The sequence below is a fragment of the Lipotes vexillifer genome, unplaced genomic scaffold (assembly GCF_000442215.2).
Source record: "Lipotes vexillifer unplaced genomic scaffold, Lipotes_vexillifer_v1.1 scaffold242, whole genome shotgun sequence".
NCBI classification, from domain to species: Eukaryota; Metazoa; Chordata; class Mammalia; order Artiodactyla; family Lipotidae; genus Lipotes; species Lipotes vexillifer.
The window spans coordinates 51,509-71,790 of record NW_006771376.1 but is presented as its reverse complement, the minus strand read 5'-3'; the positions used below and the strand labels follow the sequence as shown (position 1 = coordinate 71,790).

General features: G+C 43.9%; 1 protein-coding gene across 1 annotated transcript in view; it reads right to left on the bottom strand.

Annotated features, from left to right (window-relative positions):
- Positions 1-1,203: 1,203 nt before the first annotated feature.
- The window catches only part of NEO1 (neogenin 1), a gene marked incomplete at its 5' end in the record, with an annotated part of 64,416 nt that continues 45,337 nt past the window's right edge, over positions 1,204-20,282 (bottom strand). Inside the window, 7 exons of the mRNA XM_007446712.1 lie at positions 1,204-2,028; positions 2,807-2,943; positions 5,005-5,268; positions 9,529-9,687; positions 13,462-13,554; positions 14,132-14,370; positions 18,860-19,007. Of these exons, the coding sequence (XP_007446774.1) occupies positions 1,945-2,028; positions 2,807-2,943; positions 5,005-5,268; positions 9,529-9,687; positions 13,462-13,554; positions 14,132-14,370; positions 18,860-19,007 (1,124 nt within the window). The remainder of the gene's footprint in view (positions 2,029-2,806; positions 2,944-5,004; positions 5,269-9,528; positions 9,688-13,461; positions 13,555-14,131; positions 14,371-18,859; positions 19,008-20,282) is intronic.

The following is a 20,282-nucleotide window of genomic DNA, read 5'->3' as shown; positions in this document are numbered from 1 at the left end:
TTCCAGAATCCGGCCTGGCACTATCCTCCGTGACCAGCTAGCAGGGCAACAGGAGTTCCAGCATTGCACTTTTCATTGCCCCCAGTTGAGAAATAGAGTTCACCTTCTAGAAAAGCAAATGTGTGGTAAGACCTAAATAGGGGAAATAACCAAGGTACAAAGGCAAGTGGGGCGCCTGTGTGGCCAGGGCAGAGCGCAGGCCCCGGGGCAGGCGGGTCCGAGCGCCCACTGGTGTTCTCAGCAGCTGACCTCTTCTTGGCTACAGAACCAAAGCTCAATCCGCCTTCTGCACTGCCTTCCACACTCTCTTCTGGGGATTTGTTGCGGAGTAGGGGAAGATGCCTGAGGGTCAGTCCTGTATTCTTAAGAGATTCTTTATATTAAACAACAAAAAAAATCTCAGCTCCTTACATTTTTAAGAAAAAGCATACAAGAACCTCCTGCAAAGGCAAAGGCTTCTTGTGTGGCCAGCCTCTCAGCACACCTCAGAGACCTCCTGCTGCCCTGTTCAAATCAGGGCCTTAGCTGAGCTGCTGGGATGGTGTGCGGGAGTTGGGGAGGCCGCTGTCCCCATCCCCTGCTACGTACAGAACAATGTTCAGAAAGAAGTGGGGAGCCTCACTGGTGCTGCAGCCCCTGCCTGCTTCATTCTTGCTAACGCCTTCTCCATGGGGCTCTGAGGTGTGGAAGTGAGAGCTGGACTGGCTGAGGACAGGAACTAGGGAGAAGCAAGGAGTCCTACATGGGAACAAAGCTCCCTCCTTAACCTCCGACTTCCCCGAAGGGAACACATGGTAACAGCAGGAAAGGGTCTCTAACCTCTTCTCCGATTTCCCAGGAACTCGGCCAGGCTTGTGCCCTGTCCTGCATCACTCCTGCAATACAGCACCTGACTCCTCAGCGTGGACATTCTTATCAGGATATGACCAAGACACCAGGGCAGCTACATCCTCGAACCCACCTATTGCACAGAAGAAATTTTTAACTAGATCCAAATGAAACTCCAGTTGCAACTTAGTGACAATAGAGATGGACATGCCAGGACAATAAAGAAGATGCTTCCATTCTCTGCAGGCTTCTGGAAGGAAGTACAATGACTGAAACATTCACAGGACCTCAGCAGCCCCTCAATTTCCAGTTCCCAACCCCGCAACGCCCCCCCCACCCCAATACTGCAACTGCACAGAAAGCAACAAACAAGTCTTTTCAATGTTACATTTCATTCAGATAGATCTGTAATCTCACAGTGATGAGAAGAAAGTCAGGCCTTTAATAATTATAATAAAAAAAATAAAAAAGCTTACAAACAGCAATGCAACATTTCCTCCCCCCTCTCAAAGTGATGGATTAACAGCTGGTAGAGGATGCAATGACTCAGAATCAAAAATAAAAACAAAAACACAAAACAAGCCAACCCCTGGAACAACCCACACTGTCAATGACTTTCCATACATAATTCAAACAAGTAGTCAAACGTCAACCACTTGTGGAGAATACCACAGACTTCCTTGGTTTTTGATAGTGTTTTTCTTTTGAAGGTAAAATAAAATAGGACACAAATAAAATTGTACATAAATGCCAACGTCTACACTCCATAAAGGCGATGCTGCCGCAGCATGAAGACACAGCCTGACCACAAAGTGAAACAGAGGTTGCACTTCTTGCCTCTTCCCTGGACACAAAATTTTGGCCCATGGTGCCCAGTCCTGCAGGGTATTGGCAGGCAAAGGGAAGCTGCCTTGACACAGCATCTTCCAGGCCTGGACCAGGAGAAGGCAGGTGGCCAGGCCTGGAGCTGGCCCCATGCGGGGGTGCTGGCCACGCGGCCTGCTCACTCTGTGTTTTCAAGTGCTGTCTTCTCGTGCTCTGTACAACTCCTTGTTTTCAAGGCTAAGTCCCAAGACTTCTAGACTCAGGTCTGGAGTCACGTCCCGGTCAAGGTCGTCATGCTGTCGTGATGGCATTTAGGTCCTTCATCAGTCCTTCCAGGTGGGCCATCTCTTTGGTCAGCTCATCTGGTTCATAGCTCTACAGAAAAGAGAACAGTTACCAGGCACAGTCCAAGCCGCCGTCCAGAAGGAGGGCCCACAGAGAGACGTCAAAGCGTCAAGTGGTCAGTGACAACACTGCCTAAGAGACTGGACCACCCACGCCCCTGCTGGCCCAGCAGCATCAGAGGTTGCAGGATGTGCCCAAGCCAGCAACCACTCATTTCTTTCCACTGCAGAATGCCTTTCCTCCAACCCACACTGCCAGGGTCACGAGGACCTCACTCGTCCCTTCTAGTCTCTGTTGGACCCAACACAGTTGGTGTGTCCCCTGTATCTCTGGGCCCCAAGCTCTCCTCCTAAGAGAGTCCTGTACCTGGAAATGCAGAGGCAGAACATATTTATTGGAATGTGGGAGTGAAAGATCAAGGAGAGACCCTGTTGATTTTTGTTCTGAGAGCAGCCATGCAGGCACGTTCCTCTCCAGCATCCTGCTCAGGAAAGGTCATGAAGGGGGACTAAGGGGAAAAAGAACACGTGGATGGTTCAAACCAAGACAAGAGGACCAGAGAGACAGGACACAGTTAAAAGGAAGGCAGGTGGGTGGGCTGGTGTGACAAGCTAATCCAAGCAGATCAAACCCTCAGCACAGCCCTAGCTCACAGGAACTGCTCAGTGCTCGCCTGATGAGTGAGTAAGCGACTCTGCCTCACACTTCTGGGCCAGCACAGAGTATCAGCGTGCCCAGCGCACCCTCAGGCCTTGGGACACACATGCACCTAGTCATCCTGGTGGGGCTGGTGGCCCTGCGAACTCACACTCTCGGAGTCTTCCAGCATCCTTGTGGTCTCCTGCACTTCAGGGGCACTGGGAACCACCACTGGCATAGGAGGCCGGCTCCTTCCTAAAGTCCCGATGGAGGCCGTCTTCACCGAGTGGATGTGATGATTTAGAGCTGAGGGGGAAAGGGCACCATCAGGTGTGTGGCTGAACTTGCTCCCCCAGACCTCACAAAGGTACCCAAGGTCCAAATGCTGCTAAGGGTGAGGGATGCACCCAGACCCAGGGCAGAGATCTTGCTCTGAAAAGGCACTGGAACAAGATGGCAGGAGGGAGAAAGCAGGGCATCCAAGAGGCCAAATGTTCCATTTGGCTTTAGAAAGCTCATCTCCTAGTCCAGTTGCTCTCAAAGTGTGGTGGCCCAAGGACCCCTGGCAGGATATCTGGGAGGTCAAAACTCTTTTCATAATAATGCCAAGACAGTTTTTGCCCTTCCATCAATGGTACAAAAGCAACAGTGGGTATAACTGCTGGAGCCTTAGCTTAAATTAAGGCAGTGGCACCAAACTGTAAAGTCATTCGTGGACATGCATATTTGCAAGTTTAAAAAGAGCCAGTTTAAGATCATCGTTAATGAAGGAGCAAAAATTATGTTATGAAATCTCAACCTTGATTACACATCTTTTAAATATTCTAAAATGGAAATATGGGTAAAATACTTCTGCTGTACACCAAAGCATAATAGCCGTCTTCAATAAAGGGACTTGTAATTGAGTTGTGAGATGAACTGCTGCTTTCATCACGAAACATCAATGTTAGTACAGAGAAAGACTGACACACAAACCGGTTATTCAGACTTGAGCATCTGGCAGATATTTTCTAGAAAGTGAATGAAGTAAAGTCAGTCACTTCAGGGAAAACAATGGACAGTATTTATCTTCAATGATAAAATTTAAGTTTAAACTGAAAAATCAGAATTTTGAAAAACTTGTATCTGCCACCATGAGCTTGAGAGCTTCCCAATACTTCCAGACATTGGTGATATTAATGAATGTATTTTTAGATACTGTTTAAAAAAATGTATCAAAATTCGGAGGATCTGTATAACTTAGTGAACCATTACTTTCCAAAGACCAACATGTGATGTTCAGTACCACGCATTCAAAGTACAAGATATATGGATTTATTGGAACAGAGTACAAATAATTATATGGTTTCTGATTCCACATTACGAACAAACCTATAAGAAACTACAACTTGTTGAGTTTGCTGTAGTACCAAAAAAGAATATCCACAGTTGTCTGAAAAGGTTATAAAAATAATCTTCCCTTTTCCAACTACATATCTGTGAGGCCAGATTTTCTTCAACCAAAACAACATATTGCAACAGATTAAATGTGGAAGCAGGTGTGAGAATCCAGCTGTCTTCTATTAAGCCAGACATTAAAGAGATCTGCAAAAATATAAGACAATGCTACTCTTTTATTTTGAAATAGTTATTTTTCATGAAAAATATGCTATTTATCTTAACATGATAGATTTACTGCTATTTTTAAATGAATAAAATAGTTTTAAAATCTGTTTTGATTTCTAATATAGTAAATAATGATAGGTACAACCCATGTGAAGAAAAGCTCTTGTGCAGCTTCAACAGCTTATAAGAGTTAAAAAGCGTCCTGAGACCAGAAAGCTTGAAAACCAGTGATTTATTCTGAAACAAACCATCATAATAGAGAAAAATGTGAACAAGTAGGAGGCAGAAAGCACGCCTTTGAGGTGAGAGGGCTTTTGTTGAGCTGGGTGAACTCGAGTTAACTTTCCTTCTGCAGGGTTATTCCTCCACCCTAAGGTTCTTCCTTGTTTCCAAGTCTTGGCCTCCCTGACCCTTCTCCAGCTGGCAGGAACCCTATGGAGTGAGGCAACTCTGGGAGGAGGCTGGGCAGACCAGATCTGTTGCTCATACCCATGCCACTGGCTTTTACCACCAAGGACTCTGCACCCAAAACACAATTCAGAAAGTCAGCCCTTGCTTCCCGCCAAATTATTCTCTGGTTTATATATGTTCCCAAAGGAGGGGAGCCCTTATACTCCCTGAGAGGGGCAATGCACCCTGCAACACTAAATTGCAGGGATAAGCTCGGAGGACATTTGCTTTGTTACTCTGCAAAGAAGAGGTGACTCGCGCCATAAGCCAGAACCAAAGGGCCCCTCCAGTGGTGCTGCTGTCCCCACTCACCTTGCTGGGATAGTAACGGTGTGCTTGGCAATGCTGGATCATAGGTGGGAGGGCCTGGGGGAGGGATTGCTGGCACAGCAAAGCTCTTCAGTGGGTGGGAAGGGCGAACGTGGGCTGTAGGAAGACTCTGGCCTGAATCTTCCTCTTGGGAGCTGGCCAAGTAAGAGGAGCTGGTAGCACCTTCAGGATCCTGGTGATCAGCACAGCATGTCTGAGACGAGGAGGCTGGCATGGTGTCAGTGCTGGGGGTGTTTCGAACAGATTCTAAAGCAGGAAAGTCCAAATGTTAGCATTTATTTTACCACTGAACATATGCACATTCCAGGGTTCTGGCTACCTCTAAGGGCTCCTGAAACCAGCTCAATAAGCACTTAGGATCAATGCTAGTCCAAGGGAACATGGATTAGCACCACTGTCAAGGCTAAGTAAGAACAGTCTAATCTAAGAGTCCCGAACAATTTTGTCAACCAGAGGCTGGATTTGTTTCACCTACACAACCAAGTGGTCACAATTTTACAGATTTAAAGTTCTTCTCAGTACTCACTATGGAGCACATATCAAGGTTCCTGAGATGTTGTCTATTAAGATGTAAATAAGAAGAAAGAAGGGACTTCCCTGGTGCCACAGTGGTTAAGAATCTGCCTGCCAATGCAGGGGACATGGGCTCGAGCCCTGGTCTGGGAAGATCCCACATGCCGCGGAGCAACTAAGCCCGTGCACCACAACTACTGAGCCTGTGCTCTAGAGTCTGCGAGCCACTACTCATCCCATGTGCCTAGAGCCTGTGCTCTGCAACAAGGGAAGCCACCTCAATGAGAAGCCTGCGCACCTCAGTGAAGAGTAGCTCCCGCTGGCCGCAACTAGAGAAAGCCCGCATGTAGCAACCAAGACCCAACACAACCGTAAATAAATAAATAAATAAATAAATAAATAAATAAATAATAAAAGGAAGAAGAAAAGAAAACTGAAAATTTCAGTCATTGATTGACAGTCTCAGAGACTAGCCTTTCACATACAACATGTCTTACCACCAAGACTGGCTGGGTACCTGACAAGGACCAGCTCTGCCTGTGAGGCCTGGTGGTCACTGCAGGAGAGGCACACAGGCCCTGCACACTCTCTGGCTACTGTGCACACCCTCTCCAGAGCAACAGCCCCACAGCTCAAGTGAGACCTGGACAACCAAACAGTCCAGAGGTCTGTAAATGGCTTTAAGATCATGCCATGAGGTATTTGGGGGTCCAGAGAAAGAAAAAGCCTGGAGACGGGGAAAACTCAAGAAGAACATGACAAAAATCTCAAAATATGTGAAGAGGGGTCAGAGTTGTTCTGGAAGGCAGCATGGGGGGTAGTAAAAGCACTGGCTTTGGAGTCAGATAGACCTGAACCCTAATGTCTACACACAGGCTGAGCGAACTTGGCAGTCATCAAATCTCTGAATCTGTTTGTTCACCTATAAAAATAGGGAGAATAACACATAATTCACCGAGGATTAATTTAAAAAATGTATGTAAAGTGGTATACACAGGGTTTGAGTAATTGATAAGGTGCTTTTCTTCGTAAATTACCCGAGTGTTTACTCTGAGCCAGGCACCATGCTAAGTGCTTTACACTCATTAGCTCATTCAATCCTCCTAGTAACTCATTAGACACTGGGAGGTTAAGCACTGCCCAAGGACACAGAACCAATGGGGCAGGATTCCGAATCCCTGCCCGAGTCCCAAGTCCATGCTCCATCCAATACACATCACACTGCTCTTCCATGCCCAATACCACCTGTCCCCCGACTCTGCAGGGGCAGAAGCAGCACCAAGTCCCAGGGAGACCATATGAGGAAGACCTTTCAAATAGTGTGAGCTGGTGCAGATCACCATCCCCACCCTGAGGAGGGGTCTGGAGGATACCAGCTCAGGGCCACAGGTTGCACCAGGTAGCCTGAAGGAGGGCCTCCCTTGATTCCTAGAGTCCTCAACCTTATTAAGGAAAATAAACCCTTTTAAGCAGTAATGCATGAGCAACCTGCAGAAATCCAACCTTTCCCTGCCTTTGTTGCTGCGATAGCAATGAATCTGTTCCCTTGGGCTCTCAGGAGATGGGCCATGGCAGTCATGAGTGCTACTCCCTTAACTTAAAGGCCTTGGGTCCCAGCAATGAGGGACTCATCCACCCTCCCCAAGTGTTGAGAGCCTGGCTGTGATAACCCTCCCAGGCCTAAGGTCACTTCTTGTCCTTTCCAGGGGTACGCTGAGGATCTCACTTCTTATGCTTGCTCAGGTCAGCTATCACCACACCTGGGGAGCTGCTGGTCCCACCCCGTGTGATCCCGGGCCGGGTGGAAGCTGGTTAGCGCCTCGCTACAAGGATGAGGAGAGAGAAAGCAGGCTCTAGCCTGGACCATGTCAGACTGTACTGGCAGATATGTTAGGTCAGCTCTGGGCACACAGGCCTACCTTGGATGCCTCAACTGCCTTAATTTGATGCATATGCTTCTGAGGGCCAGAAATGGTGGGAAACGTGAAGAAGGAAAAGAGGGTTGCCTACATGAATCAGAGTGTGGAGCAACTCCAGAGGGCACCAGCATACTGTATTCTCTGTGAAGGGTGTGCCCTGAAATTGTGCAACACCTCTGGCCCACGAGGGGAAAGTATGTTGTAACTAAAATTTCTGCTTTGGTGAGGGACCTACTTCCCGACTGACCTCTCAGAGTTGTCTAAGACACACAAAGTGAACAGTGGCCGAGCGCTTGGGCAAGTGGAAAGCACGCTTTCTGCATCAGGCGGTAGTGACATAGTAAATGTCCAAGGAAAAGACACAGCCAATGCCCTCTAGAGCAAAGATGGCCCTGGACAAGGTCTAGTCATGCCAAGCCCACATCTACAGGTCTGTGGTAATACTGGACTCTAGAAACACAGGAACACACAACAGGCGGAGAACTCTGATCACTTCTAGATACCTGCTCTACATTTCAAATCCATCTTCAGTGGCTCCATTACAAGTTTTACCTTCTTTTATCTCCTCTGGTCATTAAAACAGGGAACCCTTTAGTGGTACAAATAGTTACTTTTCCTCTTTTCGCTTTCCGCCTGAATCCATACAGAGCCAAGCTTTTATCAACACTGGACCACTTGGACGAGGAGTGGGCTGATCTGACGGGAAGACCCTGCCATGCACTTAGGTAGGCCCATATCCCAGTGGGTGAGGCCTTTCTGCCTTAAAAATGGAGAAACAGAGTCAGGACACAAAAACCACTTTCTAAGAGCAGGTTTGGAGGGCTGCTTTCTTGTCTGTTCTATCTGAGATGATGTCTGTGAGGCAGCCTTTGGTTCTCCATAGCCTCCTGTAGACTGTATTTCCCTAAAGGCAGGACCCCACACCTGGATTTGGAGGGAGGGAGAGGCCAATTTTAGACATGAGTTCAAGCAGCATTCTCCAAACCAAGTAAAGGTTTGGGAGTAGATAACTTTCGGAGTTATCAGGCATCTCTTAATAAGCTTTGACCTCCATCTGATGCTTTGGGTATGTTTATAATTGATCAAAACGTAAAGGAGGAAGGGATGTTACTGGCAACCCAAGCTTCTAGCACGAAGTTTTGAGGTTCTTTTAAAATGGAATTCACTTGAAATTCCCTTATTTTCCAGAACTACCAAAACTTAGTTCTACTAGTAACATATGTAACTATTAAAAGACAAGTTTCGAATGATGGAAAAAGAGTACACTGTATAGATGAGAAGTGGGTTTTTTTGCACCTTAAAACTGAGAAGATGGAAATTAATTTTCAGTTAATGAGGAACAGTATTTATTCCATTTGCTGTCCTCTCACCTTCACTTTTTCTTCCTTAAAACTGTTTTGATAAAGCTGTTTCTTAAGATTTCCAAACTGGGACATGTTAGTCTGGCAATGTATATCTTTAAATACACTGCAGATTGTTAGGCTAATTTCCTATCTATTTTTAGAGATGATCTATGCCTGTGAGCCCTTTCTAATTTCAGTAATCCACTAGGCAACCTGAGGTTTACAATATGCACAAGCTCAACATGGCCACTGGCCCTGCTGTCCCCAGGTGTCGCTTACTTTGGTACATGGCAGAAGTAAGTAATTAAGGCCTAACATTAGAACTACCTTATGGCTGCCCTAAGAACCTTCCCAACATTAGGCAAAGGCAACATCTAGTGTCTGAAAATCACCCAGAATACATTTTCCTTTCAAACTGGAAGATTAAAAAAATAAACAAACTGAAAATATGATGGAATTAAGATGCAAGATGATGGAACAAGACATGGTTATGTGATTAGAGTTACGTTTTTACTAAAACAACACCTTGCCCTAAGCACTTAAAACTTAGGGGGAAAAAATGGACTGAATTTTATAGAAACAAATTTGAGTCAGTAACAGAAACGTTATGATAAACAAATAACACTGAAAAAAAATTCCAAATCGTTCTAAGCAGGGCAAGTCCTCCCCATTGCAGCCTGCCGATGCTTTTTGGAATGCTTTCCACCTGGGGCTCCATCCTCATCTCTCACCTGTGGAATTGGCCCTGTCTGAAAGGGACATGGATGTGCCAATGGGCCATGAGCTGCCCGGGTGGTAGAGATGACTGCGAGCTGGAGAAGCGAGGCTGCTGGAGTGGAAATGATGGTGAGGGTTATCGAGGGAATGGATGGGATGGGCACTAATCACAGCTGTGAATGAACACAAGACAGAGAAATGCTTAACATGCTTGCACAGACACACACATATCACAGTTCAAGAGCAGTTACCCCGCGCCCCCCCTCCCATACTATACGACCACTTCCTTGGCTTTTTGGTGGCAGATGGCTGAATTTGGACAATTAGCCATGGGTTTTATACTTGCTTTAAAAAGTCAACACACTCCTATGCATATGTCTCTAGATATACACAGAAAGAAAAAACCCTGATGATTTTTACTAAAATGTTAACAGTGATTATCTTGTGGGGAAGAGTGGTGAAGAGTTTTAAAAAAAATTTCTTTTGGTTTATCTTCATTTTCCAATTCTTCTACAATAAATATGGATTATATGAGTTATTAAAAATATCTCCTTGAATATGTCATAAAATATAAATCCATAAGCAAACAAATGGTGGTTTGGGTCTCTATTATTTTTTTCTCTTGCTTAAAAAGATAGAAGTCCCTTTTCCTTTGAGTATATTCCTAATTCATTCTGTCTTTTCTTACTTGCTGAATGAAGCATGAAATAGGTATTTAGGCTGAATGAATAAGTAGCTGTTTAATCAGTTTTCATCTTAAAAGGAATGCACGTGGAACTGAACTCTTACGTTACAATCTAGTACTAAAAGCATGAAACACAGGCCTAGGGCACCATCTCTTCCTGCTTCCAGTCTGGAAGCTCAGCCACATCCATTCACATATTAAAAGATAAACAGATTTTTCCTAAATTGCCTCTTTCCTTCCCACACTGGCTAAGGAATTCAATTTGCTGCATTTAGCAAACAAATCCAAATTTTCACACAGATGTTCCACATACAACTTTCTATGAAGACAAAGTGCTTCTTTAATGAGGCTTCATTATCAATCCCAGAGATGCAAACAAACAAAATCAGAAGCCCAGTTGGGATATAAACTTTTCTTAGGTACTCCCATAGAGTAGCTGGAGAAGCAGAATGTTTAACATCAAGATAACCAGCTCTAAATCCCCCAAACAGGTAAACAGGCAGGGTTGGCTAGGAACACATGGGATCTTTTTATTCTTCCCTTTAGGCAAGACTTCACAAACTTTGTGATAAAACTTAATTTGCCTTTGGAGTCTCTTAAAATGCCTTGTCACCAAGAATCTCCCTAGATCTTTGGGGAGCCACACAACATGACTGGTGAAGAAAATCCCAGTCAATAAAATAGAGGCCTTGGGCTTCCCTGGTGGCGCAGTGGTTGAGAGTCCGCCTGCTGATGCAGGGGACACGGCTTTGTGCCCCGGTCTAGGAGGATCCCATGTGCCATGGAGTGGCTGGGCCCGTGAGCCATGGCCGCTGAGCCTGTGCGTCCGGCGCCTGTGCTCCGCAACGGGAGAGGCCGCAACAGTGAGAGGCCCTCGTACGGCAAAAAAAAAAAGCTATTATACCAATATTCCATTGCAGAAAGTTAGAGTAAGGCCCTCACTCAAAAACTTAAATATGACGAAAAAAAAAAAAAAAAAAAAAAAAAAAAAATTGAGGCCTTTATTTTGCAGCTTTCTCTTTGCCACGTGCAAACAAGCAGGTGGCACAACCAGCCAGGGACCCTGGAGCAGTGCTGCCCCCTCCCCGCCTCAAGGCCTGGGAAACTAATCAGGGGCTTTCCCTGCCCTCAGGGATCAGGAGCTGCAGGTGGTCCCTTGGAATAAAATACAACTTGGAAAATCTGGCTGAGCAGAGGTCTTAGGGCAGCTTGGCAGTCAGCATCTCCTCCAGGGGAAGACAGGTAGTTTTCAGAAGTAGGGTGTTTCAGGATCAATGTTTTCCAGAATTAAGGCTAGGGTGAGGGAAAAAGCCCCCTGTTTTTTATCTAGGAAGTGCAACTTGAAAGTGTTTTAGGTACAGAGAACTCTCACTAAAGAAAAACAAAGTTGACTTTAAGGCATTGCCAGTTTTTCCAAATTAAGTAAATTAAAAAAGTGAAAGTGCCCGTCTAGAATACAGTTGGCAATAATTAGCTATTAGCTGAATCAGAATCCAAAGCTTCTGGTGCAAGGCCTCTGATGGAACCTCATCCTGACACCACCAAGCCTTTCTCAACAGTGCTCAGACATTTAAAGCCATGGTAGGTGGATGCGGGATGCAGACTCCAGGGAATCCCAGCTTGTGAAAAAGGACTGAAGCCACGTGGGGAAAAGCATATCTCTAAACCTGAAGATCACAAGTATATCACAAGTAAATTTGGGTTTCAGATTCTTGAATTAAAGAATCCACTCACCCACCCAACTGCTGAGGCACCAATTAAGTAATACTGTACCTTTATGCATACTCCTTCCCACCACCAAAAAAAGGAAAAAAACAGGAATGCTATCAACTAGTACAGCACATCTTTTCTGTGTAACATATTTAAAAATAACAAATCTAGGAATAGGGTTAGTCAAATTTTACAAGTTTTAAAAATAAGCCAGTTCAGGCAAGAACTAAAGTCTTATATAAAACAAACAAGTAAGTAGTCAAGCTACCATCTTCTTATAAATCAAAAGCAACTGGAATGGAATAATTTACTCTTTTTGGACACTTCTAAACCTGGGGACCCTGCCCAGGGCACCTCTGATGAGAGGGAAACCAGTTTTCCTTGCACACTTCGAAGTACAGGCCCCTCTTTTTTTTTTATCATGGACCCTAAGCAAAAACTACTTTGCGCAGAAATGACCTATTAGCAAATTGGCCCTTTCCCTCTCAAAGCTGATTTTTAGAATCTCATGCAAGTGACAGCGTGTGTGCAGACATTTACACTCTCAGGGATTCCACCAGTTTCCAAACACATGGTGCCATCTTCTGTGTGTAGGATATCTGTGATTATTTAAAATCTCTGTCACTTGTTAACAGGGATGGCTAATAGTTCTGAAATGGGACATCTTTTAAGAAATGAATAAAAATCCAAAAGCTCATTTAGGTTAAATTAAAAAGTGATCTTTCAGGATTTGAATCTAGGCACCTGACAGTGTTAATGTTTACTAACCTACTGTTCAGTCCAGAGCAAATAACTTCAAGATCAAATAGTTTTTTAAACTTGATATTGGTAGGCAAGTGGCTTCTTATCTCTCTAGAATGGCACAGAGGACCCTCAACTGCAAGTCCCATTGTGCCAGCTAATCTGAAGGGCTTCCCCACCTTGAAAACAGTAACAAGGGAGAAGAAACACTAGTTTAAAAATATAATTGGTCTGTCCCATTGCTTTTTGGTTTTTTAATCATGACAGTTAACTTATTTTGAGCTTCAAATATTATTAAAGGAGGCTGGGCAATTTTCATGCTTATCAAAGTGAAGCATGGGTCAGATAAGGTTGAAAAATAGTGCTTTAAAAATTCCATGCTGTCCACCTAAAACTCCTCTAAAATATAACGTCTATTAACTAAAAAAAAATTCCGCAGGTGCCTGTCAACACTGATTATGTATCGGGAAGCCTAAGGAATACTGTGACATCTAGCCATCTTCAGCCCCATCTCTCCTGCAGAGACTTGATGTACTTTTAAAGAGACTGGTCACTTCCCTAATGCCTGGGAGACTTGTGGAAATTGGCTTCTTAGCTTATTTGCACTGAAATTAAAGAAGCTACTTGCAAGAATAAATATTAATTGCAAAATATGGCAAATGCTTGATACTTATTCCCTCATGGTGCCAAAGCTTTGGTAGATTATTTTTTGTGTTAGGATCAAGTGAAGTCAAAGAGATCACTGATAGTTGTTCCCCAACAAGACTGGATAGATTGGCAGCCCTCGGGAAAAGAGAAGCTTTTAACTTACGCTGGGGTGGCTGGGAGTCAAAGGGCATCATCATTTTTGGTCTCATTCCCCGCCTTCCAGCCAGTGTAGACATGCTGTCCTCTGATTCATGCCCTAGACATCAAATATGGAGGCTGGTTACAAACATGTGCCCTAGGCCAATGAGCAGCCTCGGCAGTAAAACATTTCAAGTGGGGGATTCAGGACTCACAAACAACAATGGGACAAGGTGTTTCTGCAGGAAGTGAAATAAAGAGGAAAATGACCATTAGCGCATTACAGGAGTCCCTGTTGAGTCAACTCAGTTGACACAACGCTGCCTACCATGCTTCACTGCAGGTCTGTGAGGGAGAGCAGCCAGACCAAGAACATGCTGAACACCATAATGAGAGCTGGGGTCCAACTGAAGGGACAGAATGAAATGCACAGACATAGGCTACATTGTCTCAAATGCTTGAGTGTCAGGTTGGTGAAGCACGATGAGAGACCTAACAGAGCTAGAAGACTGTCTCATCTGGGTATAGAACCTCTCCCCTCTAACAAGCTAGCTATTCTTCATCAGAGGTTGATCCTGTAACACACATTTCTTTAAACCTAACCTCGTATAGGAATCACCAAATTAAGGCAACCTTACAAAATGGAAAATGGTTTAAATGAAAATAGTCTCCAAACATTTGGGAAAAACCTGCACCTCTATATGAATTCCGCCTTTGATGGATGTTGCTGTCCATGGAATTGTCAACCGGTGTGATATCTTGAGAGTTACGAGGAATTGGAGTATCAGTCATGATGGGGTTTGGGTCTGGAGACTTATCAATGGGTTTCAGCTCCAGTCTCTCATGATGGATCCAGAGGTCTGGGGGTTTGACATCTTTGGAGTTCCCTTTGTACTTGTGGGAGCCATTCACTGATTTGCAAGCAGCTCGTTTCCTAGGTACAAAATTAAGAGGATTTTTAAAAGTAACTCTTGAATTTATTAGTCAAAAGGTTTCAATGATTAAAACTTCCCTTCTGAGAGATGCTTCAGGCAAAATCAGAAACAAACAAACAAGAAAAACAGAGTCAAGAAGTTTTCTTCTGGGAATAGTAAGTGTATCTCTGCTTTGTCCACATTATATTTAGAGGTATGTACCTGGGCATATTTGAATATTGCCTTGTGACTTTTTGAGTATAAACAGATTAGAGAGCATTTTTGAATCAAATAATCTCTAAAGCAAAAGGTTTCTCCCCAAGTTTCCAATCAGTAGAGAAAGGACACCGTTAACTAGAAATATAACAATGGAGTAGACATAGAGTCTGCTTATAAAGGAGGAAGGGAACTCCATTTTAGGTAACTCAAACTAGGACCACCACTGGGTTAAGTCAGGAATGGGGATGACAGTGTCAACTTTTCTGTGCCTTAGTTTCTCCATTAAGTCACTCACCCAACTCAATAAGCATTTATTAGGTACCTACTGTATGTCAGGTCCTACTATGCTGGATTGCTGTACCCTCAGCACTTCTGGCCAAGTGAGGAAGACAGACACTGAACTATTTTTTTTTTTTTTTTTTTTGCAGTACGTGGGCCTCACTGTTGTGGCCTCTCCTGTTGCGGAGCACAGGCTCCGGACGCACAGGCTCAGCGGCCATGGCTCACGGGCCCAGCCGCTCCGCGGCATGTGGGATCCTCCCAGACCGGGGCATAAACCCCCGTCCCCTGCATCGGCAAGAGGACTCTCAACCACTGCGCCACCTGGGAAGCCCTGAACTATTATTTTTAAATGTTCTGAGCTTAATGAAATGCCAAGTGTTATAGTAACCTCTTAATAGCTGGACATACAGTGGACAGGAAAAATGTGAAGGAAAAAGTGACATTTAAGCTAAGACCTAAATGGGACAGGACAGAAGGTGCATTCCAGGTGGTAAAATCAGATTATGTCAGAGCCCTGAAGCACAGAGCAACAGCCTGGTGTGTTAGAGGGACTGTAAAAAGTCCTGAGTGGGGCAGCGTATGAACCATGGGGAGAATGATATGAAATGATGCTGGCAAGATGGGCAGGGATTAGATCATAAAGAGCTTTTAGAGCCATGCCAAGAGTCTGAAGTTCCCTCTATGAGTAAAGAGAAACCCCTAAATGGTTTTAAGCAGGAGAGTAAGGAGATGAACTCTGAGTTAAAAATTTAAACCAACTGGGATGTGAAGAATGGATTTGAGGGGTAGGGTACAAAACAGGAGGGCAGTTAGGATGCAACTGCAATAATCTCGGCCATGACTGATGGTGGCCTGGGACAGTGAGAATGGAGGAAAGAGAGAGATTTGGCAGTTATTTAGGAGCCCAAAATGACAAGACTTGGTGAGAAAATGGATGTGGGAAAGGATAGGAATAAAGAAACAAGAGGAATAAAGGATTATGCCGAGGTCTCTGGCTTAAGCCATTTACTAACACTGAGGAGAAGCAGGTTTGACAGAAAAGATTATAAATTGTTTTGGACATGCTAAGTGGCTCTGAGACACTAAAGATGAAACATAAAACAGGTAATTGGTTCTGAGACTGAGGCAAGCCTGAGACTCAGAAGAGAGAGGCCTTGGCTAGAGAGAGGAATATGGCAGTAGCTGAAATTCAGAAGTAAATGAAGCCAGAGGAGCAAGTATCACTAGGAGAGAGCGTAGAAGGAGAAGAGAGTAATTCTAGGACCAGGCCCTGAGGAATGTCTGTATTTGATGGCCGAGTAGATTGGAGAGGCTGCGAAAATGAACACACAAGCACGGAATACAAGAGAATGTATTCAAGAGAATGTTTCAAGAAGGAAGAAGTAGTTGACAGTGTTAAGTGTTGAGAGATTAATATAAGGACTGAAAAATTTCCTTTGGCTTTAGCAATATGGAAGTCACTGGTGACCTCAGAAAAAACAATTCTGCTGAAGCAGTAGGGGCAAAATTTGGATTAGAAAGGACTGAAGCATGAATGGGCAGTGAAAAAATGGACAAGTGAGTGTAGACAAGTATTCAAGAAATTTGTGGTGAAGGGAAAGATAGAGATTTGTAAGTGGTTGGTGGTAAGGACCATGCAACAGAGGAAGGGTTATAATTATTTCTTAAGATAGAAGTTTGAGCACACTTACATGCTGAAGGGGCAGAGCCAACAGAGAGTGAGAGGTTAGCTGTGCTGGAGAAAGGGACAACCACAAGTACAAGGTCTTAGAAAGCAGGAGATGCTGGGATCCAGACAGTAAGTGGAGAACTGGTCTCCGACAGGAGGAAGGGGGAGAAAATGATTATTCCCAACATGGAAAGGTTTTTAGATTTGATGGTGGCACACTGAGGTAGTTCTCATCTTTTGAGTGTGAGGGGGCTATAGAGAGATGTGCTGAGAAACTACAAGGGGCTAGACTCTAAATATTCTGTCAGCTTTGAGGTTGTAAGAGTCTATAAACAGCTACAATTGAAATGGGAGGTGCCTCAGGTAATAAAGAGGAAGAAAAGTACTGAGAAAAGCTCACATATTTTCGATGGTCAATGGAACACCTGGAAAGCAAATCACTGGGGGCGGGGGGGGAGGAGGAGGGGAAAGCTCTATGAAGACTTGATACAATTCTTTTAGCCAAAGGGACACAAATTATAGGACCTGTAGATGCAAATACAGAGTACAGAGCCTATTACAAACTCATTTTCCTACCTCTCAATCTGAAGACTAAGTACTTTATTTTTTATTTACTTTGAATTTTAAATCCCCCCAAACATTAAGGAATTCTGTCATTTTGTTTTTCCAGATGCTTTTAAATAAAGATCTCAAGATGTCTAAAACTAGATGCAAAATCAAGCTCATAAAGATAAATGGGAAATGCTGAAAAAGAAGCTTATAGAAAAGTTGTAGCATAGAAAAATGTAATCTCTGAGGTTTTAAAGAGAAACAGTTTTCTACAATCAAAGGTAGGCAGGGAAAGCTGTAAGAGGCAGAAATCAAGAGGCGTATAAAGAGAGCCCCCATTCTCTTGGAAAAATGATGAAGGTGAGCTACAGAAAGCTATTTTATTTGGGCAAAAGAAAGATTAAAAACATCACATAACCTACAGAAAATGACATAAAGCCATTACTAGTAGAAGTTAGATGGTAGCTTGTACTTGCCTTCTGTTTTGAAAACAAACAGATTTATTGTTATTAAATACACTCATCCTTGTCTTGGGCAGACCAGGTCTGAAGATAATCACACAGACGTGAATTTCTCTTTTCTCTTTTTGGAGCAATACCTCCATCTTACGATCCTTTAGGATACTGCAACTAAAGTTGTTCTATTACCCATACTGTGTTTTTGCTATTAGGGGTAACTCAAGAATCTCCTTTTTTATGGCATCTGTCTTGCTGGCCAGAGATAGGAGTAGAATATGACCTAGGGTCAAGGATTCTCTCAGGTTCAGGAGTGCAGGCTGTTATCAAGCACCATATTATGGAATCACCTTGCTATCTCCTCTAGACAATTAGCCGCAAGCCTCAAAATCCCAGAGGAGTTCAGAGCTAGCAGCCACCTGACCTCTCTGCTAATGTGATATGCTGATTATAAGTAATCCTTTCTCGTTCATTTAATCAATACATCTCTCCACCGCATTCCCCCCACCCCACCTCCTGCAGTCCCAACCTCAACTTCTACACTGGTAGCACTTCTTTAAAAATACTCTTAAGCTTAGATTTAGAGTCTATGGTCTATGGTCTCCGTCCATCTCAGCTGACATTTGTGCCATGAAATTCCACAAACTCCTGTGCATCTGGTTCACTGTGTGCACAGAGACAGTCTTCAAAGGGGCCCCCAAAAAGGGTGGACATTGTCCACTTTCCTCTCCAGATCGATTGTCTACTTGGCTCTGTGACTTGAGAGGTTGAGTTAAATGAACTATATCTACCTGGTAACTCTGTCCCTGGCTTCCAGTTGGTTTGTCAGGTAGAATGCACAGGCAAGACACTGGAAGGTAGGAGGTATTTTCTCTCCTGCCCCCTCACTGCTGGGCTAGAGGTTGGCAGTAGTTACAGTCCTACCAACCCACACGGTTCCTGTGGCAAGCCCACTCCTGCTGCTTCAGATCCCTGAAAACAGCTCTCTCTTCATCAGAAAAACCCCTCGCCCTTTTAAGGGTGACAGTGGCCTATCACTGCTGCTGGCCCTTGAACACTGCTGCCTAACGCTAACCCCACCTAGGACATTGTAAATGGTCCCTTCATTAAAGCCTCCTTCACCCCCTTTCAGTGTGCCACCTCTTTCCTGCCAGGACCCTGAATGACACACACTTAATAAGAGGAACCATTCTGCATTTCCTTTAAAAATATTTAAAACATCGCTTTTCACATATTTTATGTTTTAACTCTGTGTACAACTCCAGATACAGAAGTCACATAGAAGCAAAAGAATACATACAAAAAAATGTATGGGCTACAACTGGGGCTCCTTACTTTTTCTGGTGAGAAGTGGTACGCCTGGTGCAAAAGACAGCGATGATCACGACCACCACGATGGTGATGACGCCAACGGAAACGATGATGACCAGCAGCATGTTACTGTCTAGAGGAGAGGTGGGGCTTCCATGAGGGCTGTTACTGCCTGGAAAGGGAAAACCGTACGCTTGCTAGTGTTAGAGAATTCTAGCATAAAATCAGGCTACAGAACCGTCATGTGAGTATAGATACTTCTGTGAGCTTCTTGATAACAGTCATCACCGTGCCTTGTATAAAAGTGCCTCATGAACACGGCCATCTCCACTAGATTATGAAATCTAGAGAGCGGAGTTTCTGCCCTATGCACAGTACCTTGCACAAAGCTGATGTTCAATAAAAGTTTCTCAAGTTATACTGAACATTATGCTTGGACAAATAAGGGGGTCTGTCTCCTGGTGTCTTATGTTGTACGTAAGCACCATTTGTGAATCATTTTCTGACTTGCAAAACTATTTAAAAAATGTACACTCATAGAAAACAAAAGTTTTTTTCCAATATATAGATGTCTGCCATCACAAAAAATTACTTGAAAAATAACGTCTCTCTTTTTATAAATACACAGTCTATGCAGAGTTAATTTTCTTATTCAGTTTCAGGAAAATGTCTGTACATATGCATTAATTTGACAAATATTTACTGAGTGGTTACTATGAGCCAGGCATTGTTCTAGGTACTAAGGATGCAACAGTGAACAACAAAGATAGGTAGGGGTGGGGGCAGACAATAAACAAATAAGAAATTGTTAGTTTGTAATAAGTGCTATGAAAAAATAAAACGAAGGTATACGATACAGAGTGACTGGGTGGCTATTTTAGATTGAATGGATGGGAAAAGCTTCTCTGAGGAGATGGCATTTGGGCTGAGATTTGAATGACATGAATGATCCCACCATACAAAGACCTGGAGGAAGAACATTCCACAGAGAGGGAATAGCTAGTGGAAGGATCCTATGGCAGGAGTGAGCTTGGCATGTTCAAGGAAGAGAAAGGCAGCCAGTATTGCTGAAGCAAAGAGAGATATGCAAAGTTAGAGGGAAGGAAGTGAGCAGAAAAAAGATGAAGGTGAGGCTGGAGGGGTGTGCAGAGGCCACGTCATTCATGACCTTGAAGAAACAGATTTTCTTCTTCTTCCTATTAGTGTTCCCTCATTGCTCACAGGATGAGGCTCAGCTTTTTATCAAGGCCTTTTGTAGTCTTGCTCTTCCATTTTCTGAAACATAGTTCTTTGCTTCCCACCTCGTTATAAAAGTTATGCATGTTCATATTATAAAATACGGGAAATGCCTCTACACAGATCTAACCACCATGGATATATGACATCTTTTCTTCTAGTTACTCTCTCTTATTGCCCTAACAATCAAAGCTGTACAATAATAGGATGA